General features: G+C 39.0%; 2 protein-coding genes and 1 pseudogene across 5 annotated transcripts; 1 reads left to right on the top strand and 2 right to left on the bottom strand.

Moving 5' to 3' along the window:
* Positions 1 to 1,677: 1,677 nt before the first annotated feature.
* LOC104745793 (protein SIEL) lies at positions 1,678 to 5,880 on the top strand. Of its 3 annotated transcripts, none has more exons than XM_087476861.1 (8): positions 1,678 to 2,506; positions 2,620 to 2,703; positions 2,919 to 3,146; positions 3,294 to 3,485; positions 3,827 to 3,967; positions 4,073 to 4,162; positions 4,267 to 4,715; positions 4,807 to 5,880. In XM_087476861.1, the coding sequence occupies exons 1-8, from the start codon at positions 1,880 to 1,882 to the stop codon at positions 5,726 to 5,728; spliced, it is 2,733 nt and encodes a 910-aa protein (XP_087332987.1). In that variant the 5' UTR covers positions 1,678 to 1,879; the 3' UTR covers positions 5,729 to 5,880. The 3 variants fall into 3 exon arrangements, with proteins under 3 accessions (XP_087332987.1, XP_010465480.2, XP_087333008.1); XM_010467178.3 differs by having other exon boundaries at positions 1,769 to 2,515; XM_087476882.1 differs by lacking the exons at positions 1,678 to 2,506; positions 2,620 to 2,703; positions 2,919 to 3,146 and adding an exon at positions 3,616 to 3,720 and having other exon boundaries at positions 3,348 to 3,485.
* A 299-nt stretch (positions 5,881 to 6,179) lies between these two features.
* LOC104745710 (putative pentatricopeptide repeat-containing protein At3g08820) lies at positions 6,180 to 8,383 on the bottom strand. Its single transcript, XM_010467060.2, has one exon. It carries the CDS (start codon positions 8,352 to 8,354, stop codon positions 6,303 to 6,305), a length of 2,052 nt encoding a protein of 683 aa, XP_010465362.2. The 5' UTR covers positions 8,355 to 8,383; the 3' UTR covers positions 6,180 to 6,302.
* Positions 8,384 to 8,745: 362 nt separating this feature from the next.
* Positions 8,746 to 15,669, bottom strand: LOC104703864 (uncharacterized; annotated as a pseudogene). The gene is made up of 24 exons (XR_015573687.1): positions 15,259 to 15,669; positions 15,090 to 15,161; positions 14,956 to 14,999; positions 14,751 to 14,862; positions 14,586 to 14,657; positions 14,387 to 14,449; positions 14,178 to 14,255; positions 13,981 to 14,071; positions 13,737 to 13,858; positions 13,306 to 13,389; positions 12,893 to 13,102; positions 12,736 to 12,783; positions 12,101 to 12,337; positions 11,852 to 11,943; positions 11,424 to 11,667; positions 11,057 to 11,119; positions 10,896 to 10,966; positions 10,626 to 10,795; positions 10,463 to 10,541; positions 10,127 to 10,370; positions 9,978 to 10,023; positions 9,455 to 9,563; positions 9,291 to 9,353; positions 8,746 to 8,961 (listed from the first exon to the last, which is right to left on the bottom strand). The product of XR_015573687.1 is annotated as an uncharacterized LOC104703864 (transcript).
* Positions 15,670 to 15,775: the final 106 nt, after the last annotated feature.

Genomic DNA, 15,775 nt, shown 5'->3' on the forward strand with positions numbered 1-15,775 from the left:
TGAGCACAAGCTTTAATAAAATTTTAAAAGCTCTGCTTATTATAGCTCCAAGTCAGATGGTGAAACCAGATGGTTTAGTGCCACTGAAGATCAGAGAAAGTACACGATTTTATCCATATTTTAAGGTGCATTATTTCATCTTTTGTTTAAATTGATTCTTTTAGTTTTTTCTTCATAGAATTTGACTCTTTTTTTTTGCATGTATTATAGAATTGCGTTGGAGCGATAGATGGTACACATATACCAGCAACAGTAGTTGGGCGTGAGGTGGCAAGCTATCGCAATCGAAAAGGAACAATATCTCAGAACGTTTTGGCTGTATGTAACTTTGATCTGGAGTTTATTTACATTCTGAGTGGATGGGAGGGTTCGGCCCACGATTCAAGAGTGTTAAGTGATGCGTTAACTAGAGGAACTAACAAGTTCCAAGTGCCCAATGGTAAAACATTTATAAATTTTCTATAGATCATATGTCTTATATATAGTAACATATATCATCCAAATTTCAGGAAAATTTTATCTAGTTGATTGTGGATTTGCGAATCGTCTCAGCTTTTTAACTCCATTCCGAGGTGTTAAGTATCATCTACAGGAATTTGCTGGTCAAGGTCGTGATCCTGAAACTCCATATGAGTTATTTAATCTTCGCCATGCTTCTCTGAGAAACGTGATCGAAAGGATATTTGGAATCTTTAAATCTCGTTTTGCTATTTTTAAATCAGCATCTCCTTTTTCTTACAAGAAACAAGCTGGATTAGTCTTAGCATGTGTAGGGCTGCATAACTTTCTTCGTAGAGAATGTCGATCGGACGAAGGTGTGTTCCCTAATGAAAATAATGCAGTTAACAATGGAAATAATTCTGTCAATATAGATGAAAGTGATAGAGAAGAATCTCTCGAGACGCAAGAGCAAGACAGAGAAAATGCAAATAATTGGAGACAATCTATGGCCGAAGACATGTGGAAAGATGCTACGATTTAAAAGTTCATTGATAGATAGATTTTAGTTTTCAAGTTTTGCATTTAATAAAATTGCTACATCTAATAAACTATTGTAGTGTTTGTTTATGTTGAATTTTAAACTCCTAGCCTTCGTGGATAGAGGATGAAGGAGCGAACTTATCCATTTCAATTTGTTTCTGTTGTTTCTGTTGTTTTGAATTCAGTTCTTTGTTTTGTTTCCTGCAGTTTTTGATTAAGGTGATATTGGTTGTGTCATGTCATGGTGTTAGCACCTATCTTCTTCTCGCCTCCGTTGCTTGGCTCTATCTTGTCTTTTCTTTGCTTACAACTCTTTAACGATTGGGAATACAACCATCAGTGATTAGTGTTTTCCTCACGTCGTCCCTTCCAGCTCTTCTTTTATTCATGCGTTTTCTACAACCATGACATGCTGGATCAGAGACCCGTTTGTGATTTCCACCACTCCGCGACGTCTCTTTTTCTCTTCAACTAAAACGACGACAAACGGCAACAAAATAACTTCGGCTCAGTCTCTTTACTCTCATGAACGAAAGATGACAACGTGTTTGCTTTTTTGGTGCCTGCAATTTCTGCTAAGGTTGTTGTGTGCTCGTGATGCTCAGTTTGCTTTTTTTTTTTGTTAACGTGGTGAAAAAAGAAATAGAGAAATTAGTGGAATTGATATCTTTTCAATTCTGTTAAAAACTCTCTTTTATTCTATTAAAGTGTTGCAAAATATAATTGATAGAATTAACGAGAAAGATTTGAAAACTTTTAGAATACTTGAAAATCTATTGTTTATGTCTTCAAATCTATTCAATCAAATTCTTTCATCCAATACCCCCCTCTTAATATCAAACTAATAATCTTTTTGTCGCCGCCAAATAAAAATTGAGAAATTCTCACTTCTTCTTCAATGGAGGAAGACGACGACTCGATCTCTGCTGAATCAATCTCTCTCGACACTCTAGCTTCTATTAGATCACTCATTATCAACGCCGACACTTCCGACTCTGTAATTTCCTCGGTGTTCGATTTCCTTACTGATCTTCTAAGTCGAGGGGACTCGCCGGTTCTTCACCACATCCTCAAGCTACTCTCCGACCTTGCCTTCCGGCGAAAGGAATTAGCACCAAAGATCTTCGACTCGGTCCTTTCCAACTTACTCCGCCTTCAAAACTCCGCCGCCGTGGAATCGCTTGCTGTGCTGGCGTCGTTATCCGAAAGATACCCTAGCATAGCCACCGCGCTTTCCAAAATCGACGGCGAGGTAGTTGCGTCGATTTGCCTCGGAGCACCTGTATCGTCTCGGCTGTGGCTACTTAGGAACGCGGAGAGGTTCAATGTCCCGTCATCCGTACTTTTCACCTTGTTTTTAGGGTTTACCAAGGATCCGTATCCGTATATCAGAAAACTAGCTCTGGATGGATTGATTAATATATGTAAGGCTGGTGACTTGAATCACGCTCATGCCGTGGAAGGTTGCTATACTCGTGCTGTTGAGCCTCTAGGCGATGCTGAAGATAGCGTCAGATCTTCTGCTGTTCGTGCCATAAGTTTCTCTTTGATTTGATGAAATTGCGGTTTAAAGAATTGTTATAAGCTAATGATCTGATCATATCTAATTGGGGAGTTGGCAACTTTTCGAATGTTCAGGTCAGTGTCTGGGGAAAAGTGATGATTGCATCTAAGGAAGAAGAGGTGGACAGAAGAGAATGTACAGATGCTGTGTTTCTCCAGGTAACTAGCTCCTCTTTGGCTTGTGTAGCATTTGAAGTCCTTGAAATTACCAATTTCGTCTTTGGAGCTGTTATATAGCTAGCTACGAATTGGTGAAAACAGCTTTGTGATATCCACTATATGAAATAACATGCTGAAGTTTTAAATTGTATTTGTATTTGCAAACGAGCTTAAATAACCAAATGTCTGATGTTTTCTTATAAACATGCTTTCAGCTTTGTTCTATTGTGAGAGATATGAGTGTAGACGTGAGGGTTGAGGTCTTCAGGGGATTTGGGGTTATAGGAACTGCATCAGAAAGCATTATATCGCAAACAATTTCTAAAAAAGTATTGGGAGCCGGGAAAGGGAAGAAACCGCGGAATCATCTTTCGAATGTATCAGCTGATGTCGCTGCTGCAGCTGGAGTTTTCATCCATGGTTTTGAAGATGAATTCTACGAGGTATCCTTATAATAAATTTCCTTTTTCGTTTTGTTCTGGTGCCTTTATGTGCAATCCTGTTAAGTAAGCTCTGTAGAAAAGAATTTAGTTGAGTTTTTATTGTTTCTGGACTTTTATAAACAGCATTTATATGCATCATTTTTGAAGGTACGGGAAGCTGCGGTTGACTCCTTCCACTCCCTCTCAGTAAATTCTATCAAATTCCCAGATGAAGCTGTTTACCTATTGATGGATATGCTATACGATGATTATAAGGTTGTCAAGTTGAAAGCTTTAGATGCATTGCATCATATAGCAGACTTGGGGGACCTGAAGATACAGGAAACTTATATGCCCGCCGTAAGTCACCATATTCTTCTGCCTTTTTTCTTTCTATTGTACTGAGTAGGCAAACAGCTAATGAGAATGCAGATGCAATGCTTCTCTTGCTATCCTTCATAAGTTTGGTATATTGTCTCGTGTGATCCAGGTTTTATGCATATAACCAACCTCGTATGAGTTTAGGCCAACTGAAGTAGCTTCATAATTCTTTGCACTCTAGGGCCTAATGCTTAACGAGACAATAAGTGATTTGGTACTAAACTAGCCTCGCTGACACTGACTCCATGATTGTTACTTGGTTCTATTTGGCTATATCTTTGCTACGAGTTTTGATAAAGACCTTCTACTTGACTTTGCAGTTTTTGGAAGCTATTGTTGATACTTCTGAGAACATAAGAGTTGAGGCTAGAAACATTCTTAAACTGGCAAAGCTGCCTGATTTGAAGCTGGTCGACAAATGTGTTGATGGTGTCCTAAAAAGTTTAGAGATGTATCCACAGGTTGGTACAGTTATCTACAGAGATGAAGTAGCTTCTGATTTCATCAATTCTTTCTTTTTCTTTTTTCTTCTTCTGAACCTTAAATTTCTTGCTATTTCATCCTAGGACGAACCTGATACCTTGTCTGCCCTGTTCCATTTCGGACAAAACCACGCAAAGTTCTTAGCCAGTCTGGTTAAGAGATTTAATGAAAAGGTAAACGAGAAACTTTTTATCACTCTTTTTTTTTGTTAACTATAGGCATATAAATCATTTTCTTTGCTTACTCTTGCATACTCTTACTCTTGCATACTCTCCAGTTAGGGACAGCTTCCGGAAATAAATCTGAATTCAACAGCCGACACTTATCTGCATCTCTTATGCTGATAATCTCAGCCCCTCTCTCAAACAAACAAAGCATCACCTCCATACCACCCCTGGCTTTTTCATATTCACTTGCAATGCTGGGGAAATTCTCTCGTGGCCTTCATGAAATGATGGACCAGGATACGCTTTTGGCTTACTTGACTCATTGCACTATTCTTTCTGCTTCTTCGGGTACAGAATTCCACAAAGGAGATATATTTTTTCATGCATATAGGCACGGTAATGCAGATTTGGCTGGAAACCCTGTCTTACTACCAAGCAAAGATATATCTAATGAGAGTAATCAAGCACTCAAGTTTGTTAACTATATACTGTTGAAAGTAAAGGCTGCCTGGTTGTTGTCACAATCAGGGTGCTCGAAAGAAGCACTCCGAGCGTTGAGGTTTTACAGCTTACAATCTATTGAAATTCCAGCCTCTGAATCATTGTTTCAGGTGTACGCTAACTAATGTGTTTATTGTCTTCTTGTCCAGGGCTTGCAAACGGGAGTTAGCAATTTTGACAGCCGATTCTTCAATCTCCATTGGTGCATTGCAGTTTATGTGTCAGTACATTCACGTAATAGAACTTCTCGCTCAAGTATGCTCTCATTTCGAATACCCAAGACACATCAGCACGTCTAGATCTGTAGAACCGGAAATACTGATGGAAGAGGTAGAGATCAAACTGATGGAGATAAGGTGTAGATTCACAGGCTTGTCTATGGAGGTGTCGTTAGTAATGGAGCTAGTAATTTTTGGTTCCTTGTTAAGGCTATATAGATTTGAGACTTGCTGCCGCCTTAGCTGCATGGAGAAGCTAACTTCAACGATATCTCAATTAGAGCTCCACCACGAACAACAATGCACCAAACCATCAGATTTTCTAACTGAAACTAAGAAGTCATTGCTAGAGATTGGGAGCTCTGCTAATATTAATTGCTGTAGACTGCTTCATCTCATCAAGATATTTAGTTGCTTCTCTCCGGAACAGTTTACGTTCTCTAGTAATCTGCAGTGTGTGAGCGCAGAGCTAGAGGTTCCTGGTAATGGTCCTTACAGTCCGATTTCGTTTTTGCCTGGTCTCCCAGTGGCTATTCAGTGTGAGATCACGCTGCTTAATGTGCCAAGGAATACCTGTTTGTGGCTGAGAATATCCAGAAGCGATGAAACTTGCCAGTTTGTGTACGTGAATCCAAACCTCTACAATGGAGATGCGAGAGAGAAGAAGTTCATGTTTAATGCAGTAACCTACATGACCCCGAGGGCTGCTATGTTCACATTGCGGGTCTCAATAGGCATAGAGTGTTTGTCTGAAGACATTTGTTACAGGAAAGGGCGTCATGGTCCCAAGCATCCAGTGGCCTATCTGTGTAAGGAAAGAGAAGTTCACCTTAACCTTGTTTCAAGAACCTAAGGACAAACAGTTGACATTTTGTGAATTATGCAAAAGTTAGAGATTCTTGTTTTGAGAAACTGATCAGTGTGAGATAACTATACAGTGCTAACTGTTAAAGCTAAAGCATATGCGTTAGTATTCCAACAATATAACCAGAATTCAAATGGGAAGAATGGAGTATTATATATCTTCAGCTATCACCTCAAGATTCAAAGTTCAGTCTAAATACAAGTTTAAGGTTAGATGGCTGCTCGACTCATCGGAGACACCAAAGCCTTTGAAATACATCCGACTCACCAGAATCTGCAAATTGACGGCTTTTGCTACCCTGAGCGTCCTCGAACCACCGGGAAACACATTCTTACACAACCTCCGACAACTGTTTTGCTTCCTCCAACTCCGCCTCCTCCGATTCCATCTACTATCTATCTTGTGTTTAGACATGTGACGTGTCAAAAAAGGTATATTCTGTCTGTGCCAACTTTTTTAATAACCATCAACTCTCAAAAATGTATACAAAAATGTCAAGCTCTGAACAATTAAATTAAATGACTAAGTAAAATTAAATTCTGCCGTTTTTCACCTAGTGGCCTCACCAATAGTCATTGCAAGAACAAGAGCCGTTAGTAAAACAATGAAACCTATTGTTGTCTCTAACAACAATTTCTCGTCTAGTGATCTTCGATATCAACTTCATCACTTCATGGCAATCTCCACATACCCTTAGATTCTTCACTACCCGAATCACTTGGCCATGATCCGTACTGATCAGCCCAAACGCAACAGCAAGCTTCTCGCTGTGATACCCCAAGACCCTTTCCTTTTCTTCCTCTTCAACATCGAACATAACAAACTCTGTCGTTGGAACAAAACCCATAAGCCTCATTTCATTACCCAACTCTTCTAGCTTTCCATATATCTTGTCGCTAAGAGGATGAGATTTCTCATCTGCTAGAAACTCATGGACCGTCCCTTCCAATTCTATCCAACTATATCCCGGGATCTTCTTCAGACCTTTCTTGTTCATTTTGTCCCTCACTTCAGCCGCTTCGTCCCATCTGCCGTTCACAGAGTATATGTTGGACAATTGAACATAGTTTCCTGCATTCCATGGCTCCAAAGCGATGAGTTCTTTGAGAACAGTTTCTGCTACCCGCGTATCTTTGACCAGTCTGCATCCGCTCAGTAACGCTCCCCAGATTATCACGTTTGGCTTTAGGGGCATATCGCAGATCACACGGTATGCGTCATCTAACATCCCTGCTCTGCCCCAAAGATCCACCATGCAACCATAGTGTTCAACAGTGCGTTTCAAAGCGTAATCACAGCTCATGCTGTTAAAAAACCGAAGCCCGTCTTCAATTAGGCCAGCGTGAACGCACCCACAGAGCAGTCCAAGGAACGTGGACCCATCAGGTGAGATACCTAACTTCTCTGTTTGTCCAAAAACCGCAAATGCGAGCTTAACGTGGCCATTCTTGGCCAGACCAGAAATTGCAGCATTCATGATCACTATATCTTTCTCCTTCATTTCTTTAAATACTTCGAAACCTCGAGCCATAGCCCCACATTTCGCATACATGTCAATCAGCGCATTGGCCATAAACAGATTGTTCAAGAACTCATGCCTATCTATTAAACTGATACCCCACTCACCTAGATCAAGCGCTCCCAAGCTTGCACAAGAAGAAAGAAACCCGACAATGGAGAACTGGTCCGGTTTCAGATTTTCCTGCAACATCCGGATGAAAAACTCAACCCCTTCTTTGGGTAAGCTGTTCGATGCATACCCTTGTATCATAGTGCTCCAAGTAACTATATCTTTCTCAACCATCGAGTCAAAAACAGAACGAGCTTTCTCCATATTCCCACACTTTGCGTAGAGATTGACAAGTGTCGTCCGCACATATGAGTTCTTCTGCATCCCCATCTCTTCCATGAACTTAACAATCCATTCCCCGCTGTCGAGATCTCCTACGTGAACACAAGCAGATAAAAACTTAACAATAAAGTAGCTATCCGGCTTCACACCCATCTCCACCATCTTCCTAAACAAATCAATGGCTTCCCTGTGCTTCCCCGCAGTAATATACCCACTAAAAAACGCCGTCCAAGTAACAACGCTTCTTTCAGGAATTTCGTCGAACACTTTGTGGGCATCATTCAAACGCCCCGTTCCAGAGTAGATAGAGAGCAGACTCGTCATAGCCCCTACGTCGTGATCATACCCACATTTCACGACAAGCGAATGAAGGTTAATCCCGAGTTTGAGATTTCGGGATCTGGTGCAAGCCTTGAGAACCAGAGGGAAGGTGAAGCCGTGGAGGGAGAGACCGTGTTTGCGGATGGAGAGGAAGAGATCGAGCGTTTCTTGGAAGAGATGATTGTTGACGAAGCCATTGATGAGAGTATTGTAGAGGAAAATGTTTGGGAACTGAGTATGAGAGAAGAGGAGAAAAGAGTAACGGGTCTGGCGGAAGTAGAGAGTTCGCTTGAGGAGGAGGTTAACGAGGAAAGTGTCGTGGTGGAGATGGTGGCGAATGAGAGAGGCGTGGATGTGTTTCAGATGGCTGACGGCGGATGCAACGGAGATTAGGGTTTTGATCTGCTGGGCTTTCGATGTTGGCACGGTGACGATGCTCATCTCTCCCGCCAATTTATCACCCTTGAATCATTGCATCGCTTTATACTTCTTTATATTTCCAATAATATATTTTTACAGTATATTTATTTATTTGTTTGTTTCGAAAATAATTAATTTTATACCGAACACAAATAAGATAACCATTGGTATCAGATTTGATCTTCATTCTTATGAAGTTTGCTTTTCTATCAAAATAAATCTAAATTAAATCGCTGAAACTGTTTCATCTCATGTTGTTCGCATTGCTTTTAATATTCCATTTTGAGTCATAATTTTTGTTGAATCATAATTTCATAAATATACTTGTTATGATAGAACTCAGTCTACTAAACATCCAAAAGCATGCAAATAATTTATAAAATACACCGATAAAAAAAAAATTCCAACTGGAGATCATAAATATGGAAGCCACTAAAAAAATCAAAGGCATATATATACATGACTTGTTTATTTTAATTATATATACAAAGACTGTGTATTTTACTATGTACAACACCTTCTAAACTTGGGGAGAAAAAAAACAAACTCACTTGACTCTGTGTGTAGCAAGATGGAGCAGAGTCCGAAAGAACTGAGGAGGGTACATTGGGGGCTGCTCTGCTAATGCCTTCAGGTTTTAAATCCCAAAACAAAACAAAGAAGATGTGTTTTATGTCAACGTCTCATGAGCAAACTTTCACGTACACAAATCTAAAGACAAATAAAACATGGTTCCAAAAATCGATCTATCTCATCTTAAATTGTTATTTCAAAACACAAAACCAAGCACAACCCAAACTTATGTTCTTTGATACAAATTTGGACTAGTGATATATCAGTTATTTTTGGTAAAAGTTGCATTGTATTTTTCCGATTGCCATTTAGTTGTCATACTTCCTAAACCACATACATATTAAAACGATTGCAAGATGGAACAAATATGAATGCAAAAGTCACCTGTTGGATTAAAACAGTGGAAGGAGTCATTCCAGGAACTGTGTTCACCTCTATAACCAGTACCTGCACAACGACCTTGTGAGATCACAGAAATTGATTTTGGAACGAACGATGAGAGCAGACATTAGTATAGTGCAAAGTAATTCTCTGGGTCCCTATCGTACCTCTCCGGTTTCAACATGCACAAAAGCATCGATCCGTGAAAACCCTTCTAACCCGAGAGTTTCTGCAATCAGCTCAATGCCTTGTTTGCATTTCTCCAAAGCTTCCTTACTGAAACTCACAACTTTAGTCATCAGCTTCTATAATCTTTTTTCTCTCTCTGTTCTCTTGACTAAATCAAACTGATCAAAACCGCACCAAACCAAAGAAACCGATCAATGTCTTATTTTGGTTTTACTTTTTCTATACCCCAAAAACAAAAACGAAACTCACTTTTTGATAATCTTTATACTAACAGTACATTTCAATACAAAACCAACCCTAAGGAACTAAATTTGGTTCTAAATTAATTTATAGTTTCCTCAGACCAAGAGACCTGAAAACCAAAGCCTGGATTTGTTAACTGTGACAAGCATAGCTTTTCTAAAGAACTTCAAAGAGCTTTCCAACAAAGTAAAATGCTCTTTTTCATATACAAATCTATTCCATGTACTTATAATACCCCGATTGAAGCTTTAGACAAACCTCATGATTGTTGGTGGAGGTGGAGTAAGATTTATGCCAGTGCCGCCTATTAAAGATATATTTACATATGCCATAGTAAAGACATTTTAGTACTCTCATAAAAAGTAGAAAGAAGACATGAAGTGGCAAAGAAAGACAAGTGGGAGTACCTTGAAACTTCTCCTCGAGTGACAATATATCGCCACTTTCCTTGACAGTAAGACTAGTACTCAGCGAATGCATTGGCCCACGCTTCCCAATAACACCCACAGTTATCTCAACCCACCGCCTCATACCTTTCCAAGAGAGCTGCTTCTTGGCTTTGTATGAAATTATGATTTCATCGGTTTCAACAAATGGTTCAAAAATCAAGAGCTCTGGAGCAGGATTTGGCATCTCAATCATTCCATGTGTCTACACACACAAAGTTGAGATAGGTTTTTGGATAATCCTACTTTATGAATGGAAGCTTTACGGTTATGCTAATAAAATTATTTTGTTTTGACCTTAGAAAGAGTGTTTGGAGGAATCCTTGGTAGACAATCTTTTAAAGCTTGTACATATACAGCAAGGTCTTCATAGGAACTGCAGGAAAACCCAAATGTTTACTCTCACACACAAAAAATCTTAGTGGTGACTATTGGAAAAATACTTTTGAATACGAGTTACCATAATCTTGCAACACCAGTGGAGCATCCATCCTTTGCTGGTTTAACACATAGTGTGAGACACCGAAACTTGTTGATCAATTCATTCCAAACATTTGGGATGGTCTCATGCATTATATCCTCTGTTCTTTTCACATCTTTGCTTATGATATGAATTCCAAACTCTGAAAGCTAATGATTACGCAAAACACAAAACAAAAAGTAATTTGTTACAATATTACTCACATTTTCAATATATCACCTTGAAGAGTATATTGAATGGTTTCTATACCTGACTAAGAGCCTGAGATGTCGTAACCTTGTCCATGCAAGTCCTTGAGGCTAGTACGCCTGGACCTTTATTTAAGAACAAAAAAGGAAAATTAAACAATTGGGTGAACATATTCTATGTGGGGAAGTAAATAAAAACCCAAAAGGTACATCATAAGTTGCAAGAAACTCCTTCATCCTCCAGCAAGGCCTGTAGGGTACCATCTTCCCCAATTCCCCCATGCACTGCAGTTAGCATTTCAAAAATCTAGTCATAAAAACATTGCATAGTAAGTATATAGCGACTAAGGCAAACAATATAAAACCAAAACTGTTTAAGGGTGAGCTGCATACAGAATGGAAGTGCTTCTGGAGGAGTATATTTCGGCAAACAATATAAAACCAAAACTGTTTCAAGATCCCCAGCTCATGCAACTAGTCTTTCTAATTTAATTTGTTGATAGCTTTCTCTCAAAAAGTCACAATCTTATATTTCCTCATGTTTCATACAAAATTGGAAACATTGTAGTCTCTCAGTTATTAGACTAACCTCCGATGAAAATAGTTGCTTGAGCTTCCTTGGCAAGCTTGATCCACTCTTTCAACGAGAATTTTCTGGGTAGATCGTCTGTTATATCAAACCCTGCAAACCAGCTTTGATTCCCCAAACCATCCATAAGATCCTCCATCACTTGCTTCTGCAGCAAAGATGTAAATAGAGCCCGATCAGGCTCGATAGCTTCTAAGCATGCTGCAAGAACTTCCTCAGCAGTGTGCCTAGCACAACTGAATAGCTGAGAACAAAGAAACTCATTAATGATGTTGACGGATATAGCATTAAAAATGAGAAATTTCAAAAAATTTCATACATCCATATAAATGTTATACCATTTTTTCCCCTCTATCGTATGGGAGGTCAACATTTGTATCTATGGGTAAAGATTGTAAACCTTATTTCAACTCTGAGAATATACTTACGGCAAAGCCCAGACTTCTTTATTGTCCAAGTTTGAAGATGTTCTTGACGAGTTGCTAAGTGAGGGGGAAAGCAAACAGGGAGTTACATTAAGCTGTAAAAACAAGAAGATCATTAGAGTCAGGGCAATATCCTATTGCACCCACAATTTAGCTATTATAGCTTAACGACAATGCACACTGGAATTAATGATTTCATGATATGTATAATTACACCTCAAATGATGTAATGATGCGTTCTTTTAAACTTACATCTACAAATCTTTGCAAATTGATCCAGACATTCGTTCCACTCATGACGGACACCTGCCGCTCTGAAGTATCTCCTCCAAATATGACAAACACTTTCTGGACGTCCCCAGAGATTTCCAGGGTTGTTGAACCTTCGAGTAATTGACTATACCCATTATTATACCAAGAAAGATGGGTAAACCTCGAGCTAGCACGGTGGACGATTGTTCGTAAAATGTTTGAATGAGAAAACCCAACCTGAATGTAAGAATCGATGATCTAAAATCATGTATGGTTAATGCAAACATCTAACCTTAATGTTCGAATGAACTACGCATGAATGAGAATATAAACATAAATGAACAATACATCACAGCTTAAACTTTCCCAGTTTCCCTATTACCTTACAATTTACTTACAAACTATCAATGAGAAGACTAATTGCTGTCCAAAACAAGAAAAAAGATAGTTGGGAAGAAAAATTAAAAGCGTTGCTGCTTATAAAATCATTTCTTAAAGCATCGACAATACTAAGGAAAAATATAGGATAAATGCACACATATTTCACAAAAATATGAGAAAAAGAGTTAAACAGAGTAGAGACAGCACGAAGCACATTTTTCACATAACCATCAATGTACAATATCTTTAATAACCTTAGAAGCCTGCTGGAAGAGAAAGCTAGTTTGTTCCATGCCACTTATCTGTAAAAGCAGTTGAGATATGCATTCACGTGTTACTTCTAAGAACAATGCAATGTATAGTAGCAGCTTGGCGTAAATTTGAAGGTCGTCAAATTTGCAATAGGCTAACCAGGTTGATGTCTGTGCATATAATATCCCCGGACTCGGGTCCTCCAAGCCTTTCACTTGCAGATGATAATAAATTTGAGTTGGAAGCCAGATACCATCCATCAATGCGAGCAAAGTCACGTAGACCAAGCTTTTGAAATATAAGAGATGCCTCTTCACGAATCCTTTTGATAACATGGATAGGGAAACGGGGAGGAGTGTGATAGGTGACCTGTTTCAAATACACTCATTGTGAGGGGAAATAAAGTTCCTAAAATTTAGAACTCGATATGCTGAGAAACCGATAAAATAACCTCTGAAAAATAGAAAGAAAGATATCTTTACCTTTTTGAAATACAGAGTTAAGGTTATAAAAGCAATCAATTCGTTTCAGACACAGCTTTCACTATTGGTTACGGTAATTGCAAGAATCACCTGCTGTGTCGGCAGATACTTTCTCCGATAGTCAAAGATTGCGTCTTCCTTTGGATCACTACTGCCATGAAACTGAAGTTGCACCTGATCACAGGTACATAACAGTAAGAAACTAAACATGATTATTAAGGGAAAGATCTAGTCCATATACATATTACTTTAAATGGATATCTCATGAAGTCATCTGACCTCAATGCACAAATAAGTTAGCCACAAACAATGACATTCAGCAAACTAAAACTGTTCGTCCTGAGATCTGCTTCCTATTTAGTGTAAAAAATAACGGCGGCTAAAGTTTCACTAGTCCAATATTAATATAATTCATGTAGTCGTGGTCCAGATATCAGCTAAGATAGAACCTCAGAGAAAAAAATAAATATATGTGGCACAAGCTTCTGTGAAACTCAGAAAACAAATGAAAATGTAATTACCTCAGTAGGCATCAGTACAACAGGTTGGCAAACAGAACCAGAACCTACATCCAGGACGATGGCAGTGAACTCATATGCATCTTTAATGAACACCTCAACAACAACCCTATCATCAATTCCCTATCCGACAGAAGAAGAATAAAACAAATTGCATGTAAAGATGATATAGTTTGCCAGAGTTTTCCATTCCTTCACTTCCACGTCCCTACTTATATATTGTTCAAGCCTCAAAACAAAGGATACCTCTCGGATATTTCAATAGCCTTTTTAATTGAATCATTTACGCCAATAGCAACTTTGACACCAATACTCGAACCTGCATTAGCTGGTTTGACCTGAAACAGACAGACATGAAGAGAAAAAATAAGTGAAATAAATGAAGGAAATGGGATCTCTAGACAACATTTCTATGACGAGGCTGAGAAATAGCCAGATGCTTACCACGACTTTTCCCATGTTGAGATCCAGCTGGTTATCTGTAAACCATTGTGCTATTTCACTTTCGTCTACGTCAGTTCCCTGAACGACATTTTGTTTATAGGTAATTTATCATTAGCTGAAAATTTGACTGCAATGTTTTGATAAAATTTCTCTGGAAATGAAGTAGAAAATGAATGCAGATAAAGAGACATGTCTAGACAATATACTACCTGCACCAAGTAGTTTGGTACTGTCATGAACCCATAGTCCCTGAGCACCAAAGAGGCTTCATACTGGAATTAGTTCACTGGACTTAATCAGAACTATAACAAATACATATGTAAATGCAAATCTCACAACAAAATGACAGTTAACTAACTTGGATGTAAATGAATATCTGAAAAAATTGTTAATCTAGACTCATTAAACCTTGTCAAAGGCTCGACGACATTCACGGGATCCGGTCCCCACAAATGGAATGTTGTGACTTTCCAACAGGTCCTGGATAGCATTAAATCAACAATATTTAACGTTCCATAGCACTAAGTACTTCCAGGAGAAAATAAACCCCAAACTTTTGTACAAAACAAAAACCTGAATGCCACCATCTTCACCAAATCGACCATGAATTACTGGAAACACAATGTCCACAGCGGAAACAAGATGCTCAGCAAATTCGGATAATGATGAGAATCCCTGTGCAAGACTACAGTACGAAACAAACTAGCCACTCAGCTAATTTGGTCACTATTATTGTTCCTTAACCAAATTTTCACGCCCTTTTTATCATATACCTTACCTCTCCAGCTTGAAATCGAAATCTGCCGGAGTATTCGAGTACAACTGAAATTTTTCACAAACATATAAAAAAAGAATAACAAATACATACAGCAGAAACTTGTCAAAATACACCTAAACAAGAAGCTAGCAAACCTGGGCGGAGGAAATTGCAAAAGCTTTGAGGTCAGGATCTATATAATAGCAGCTCACGCTTATACCATTACCCTGATGACAAACCATCCCAACACAGTCGAAACGCTATCTCAAACTAAACTGACTAATAAAGTACAAATCCAAGCTCAATTACTCAGGAGAAAAGAACCTGAATATGATCGAGAACTGATCTAGCAGAGTTGAGAGAAATCCCGCGCTCCGCCGACGGACCTCCGCAAATGAGTCCCACTTTCAGATTTCTCCTACTCATCTCATCTCCGTCAACAACCGCCTTCGAGACGGTTCGTATAGCCCCGGATCCCCGGTACTTCTTCATCCCCAAAAACCTGCATGTACTTCTGATTTAGCTTCAGTGTTGTCCGTGCCGCCGTCGCTACTTGATTCACGTCATCTTCTCCTCCTCCTATGCCGCTAGTTATCGAGAAACTGACGCCGAACGCCATGGACGCCATCTCTAAATCTCCGTAAAAGCATTCGTCGCAGTCTCGCACGCGGGAGCTTTGCTTTGCACTTGTTTGTATAAAATTGCTTTGACAAAATTACCTAATACTATACTATTATCCCTTGATTGATGATAAGTGAGAACAATCCAAACGCATCTGTACTTGCTTAATGAGTTGTTATTTGGATTATGATAATAATTGGCATTTAGACCAAACGTAGAT

Source organism: Camelina sativa, chromosome 1 (genome assembly GCF_030686135.1).
Source record: "Camelina sativa cultivar CO46 ecotype springtype chromosome 1, ASM3068613v1".
In the NCBI taxonomy this organism is placed as follows: domain Eukaryota; kingdom Viridiplantae; phylum Streptophyta; class Magnoliopsida; order Brassicales; family Brassicaceae; genus Camelina; species Camelina sativa.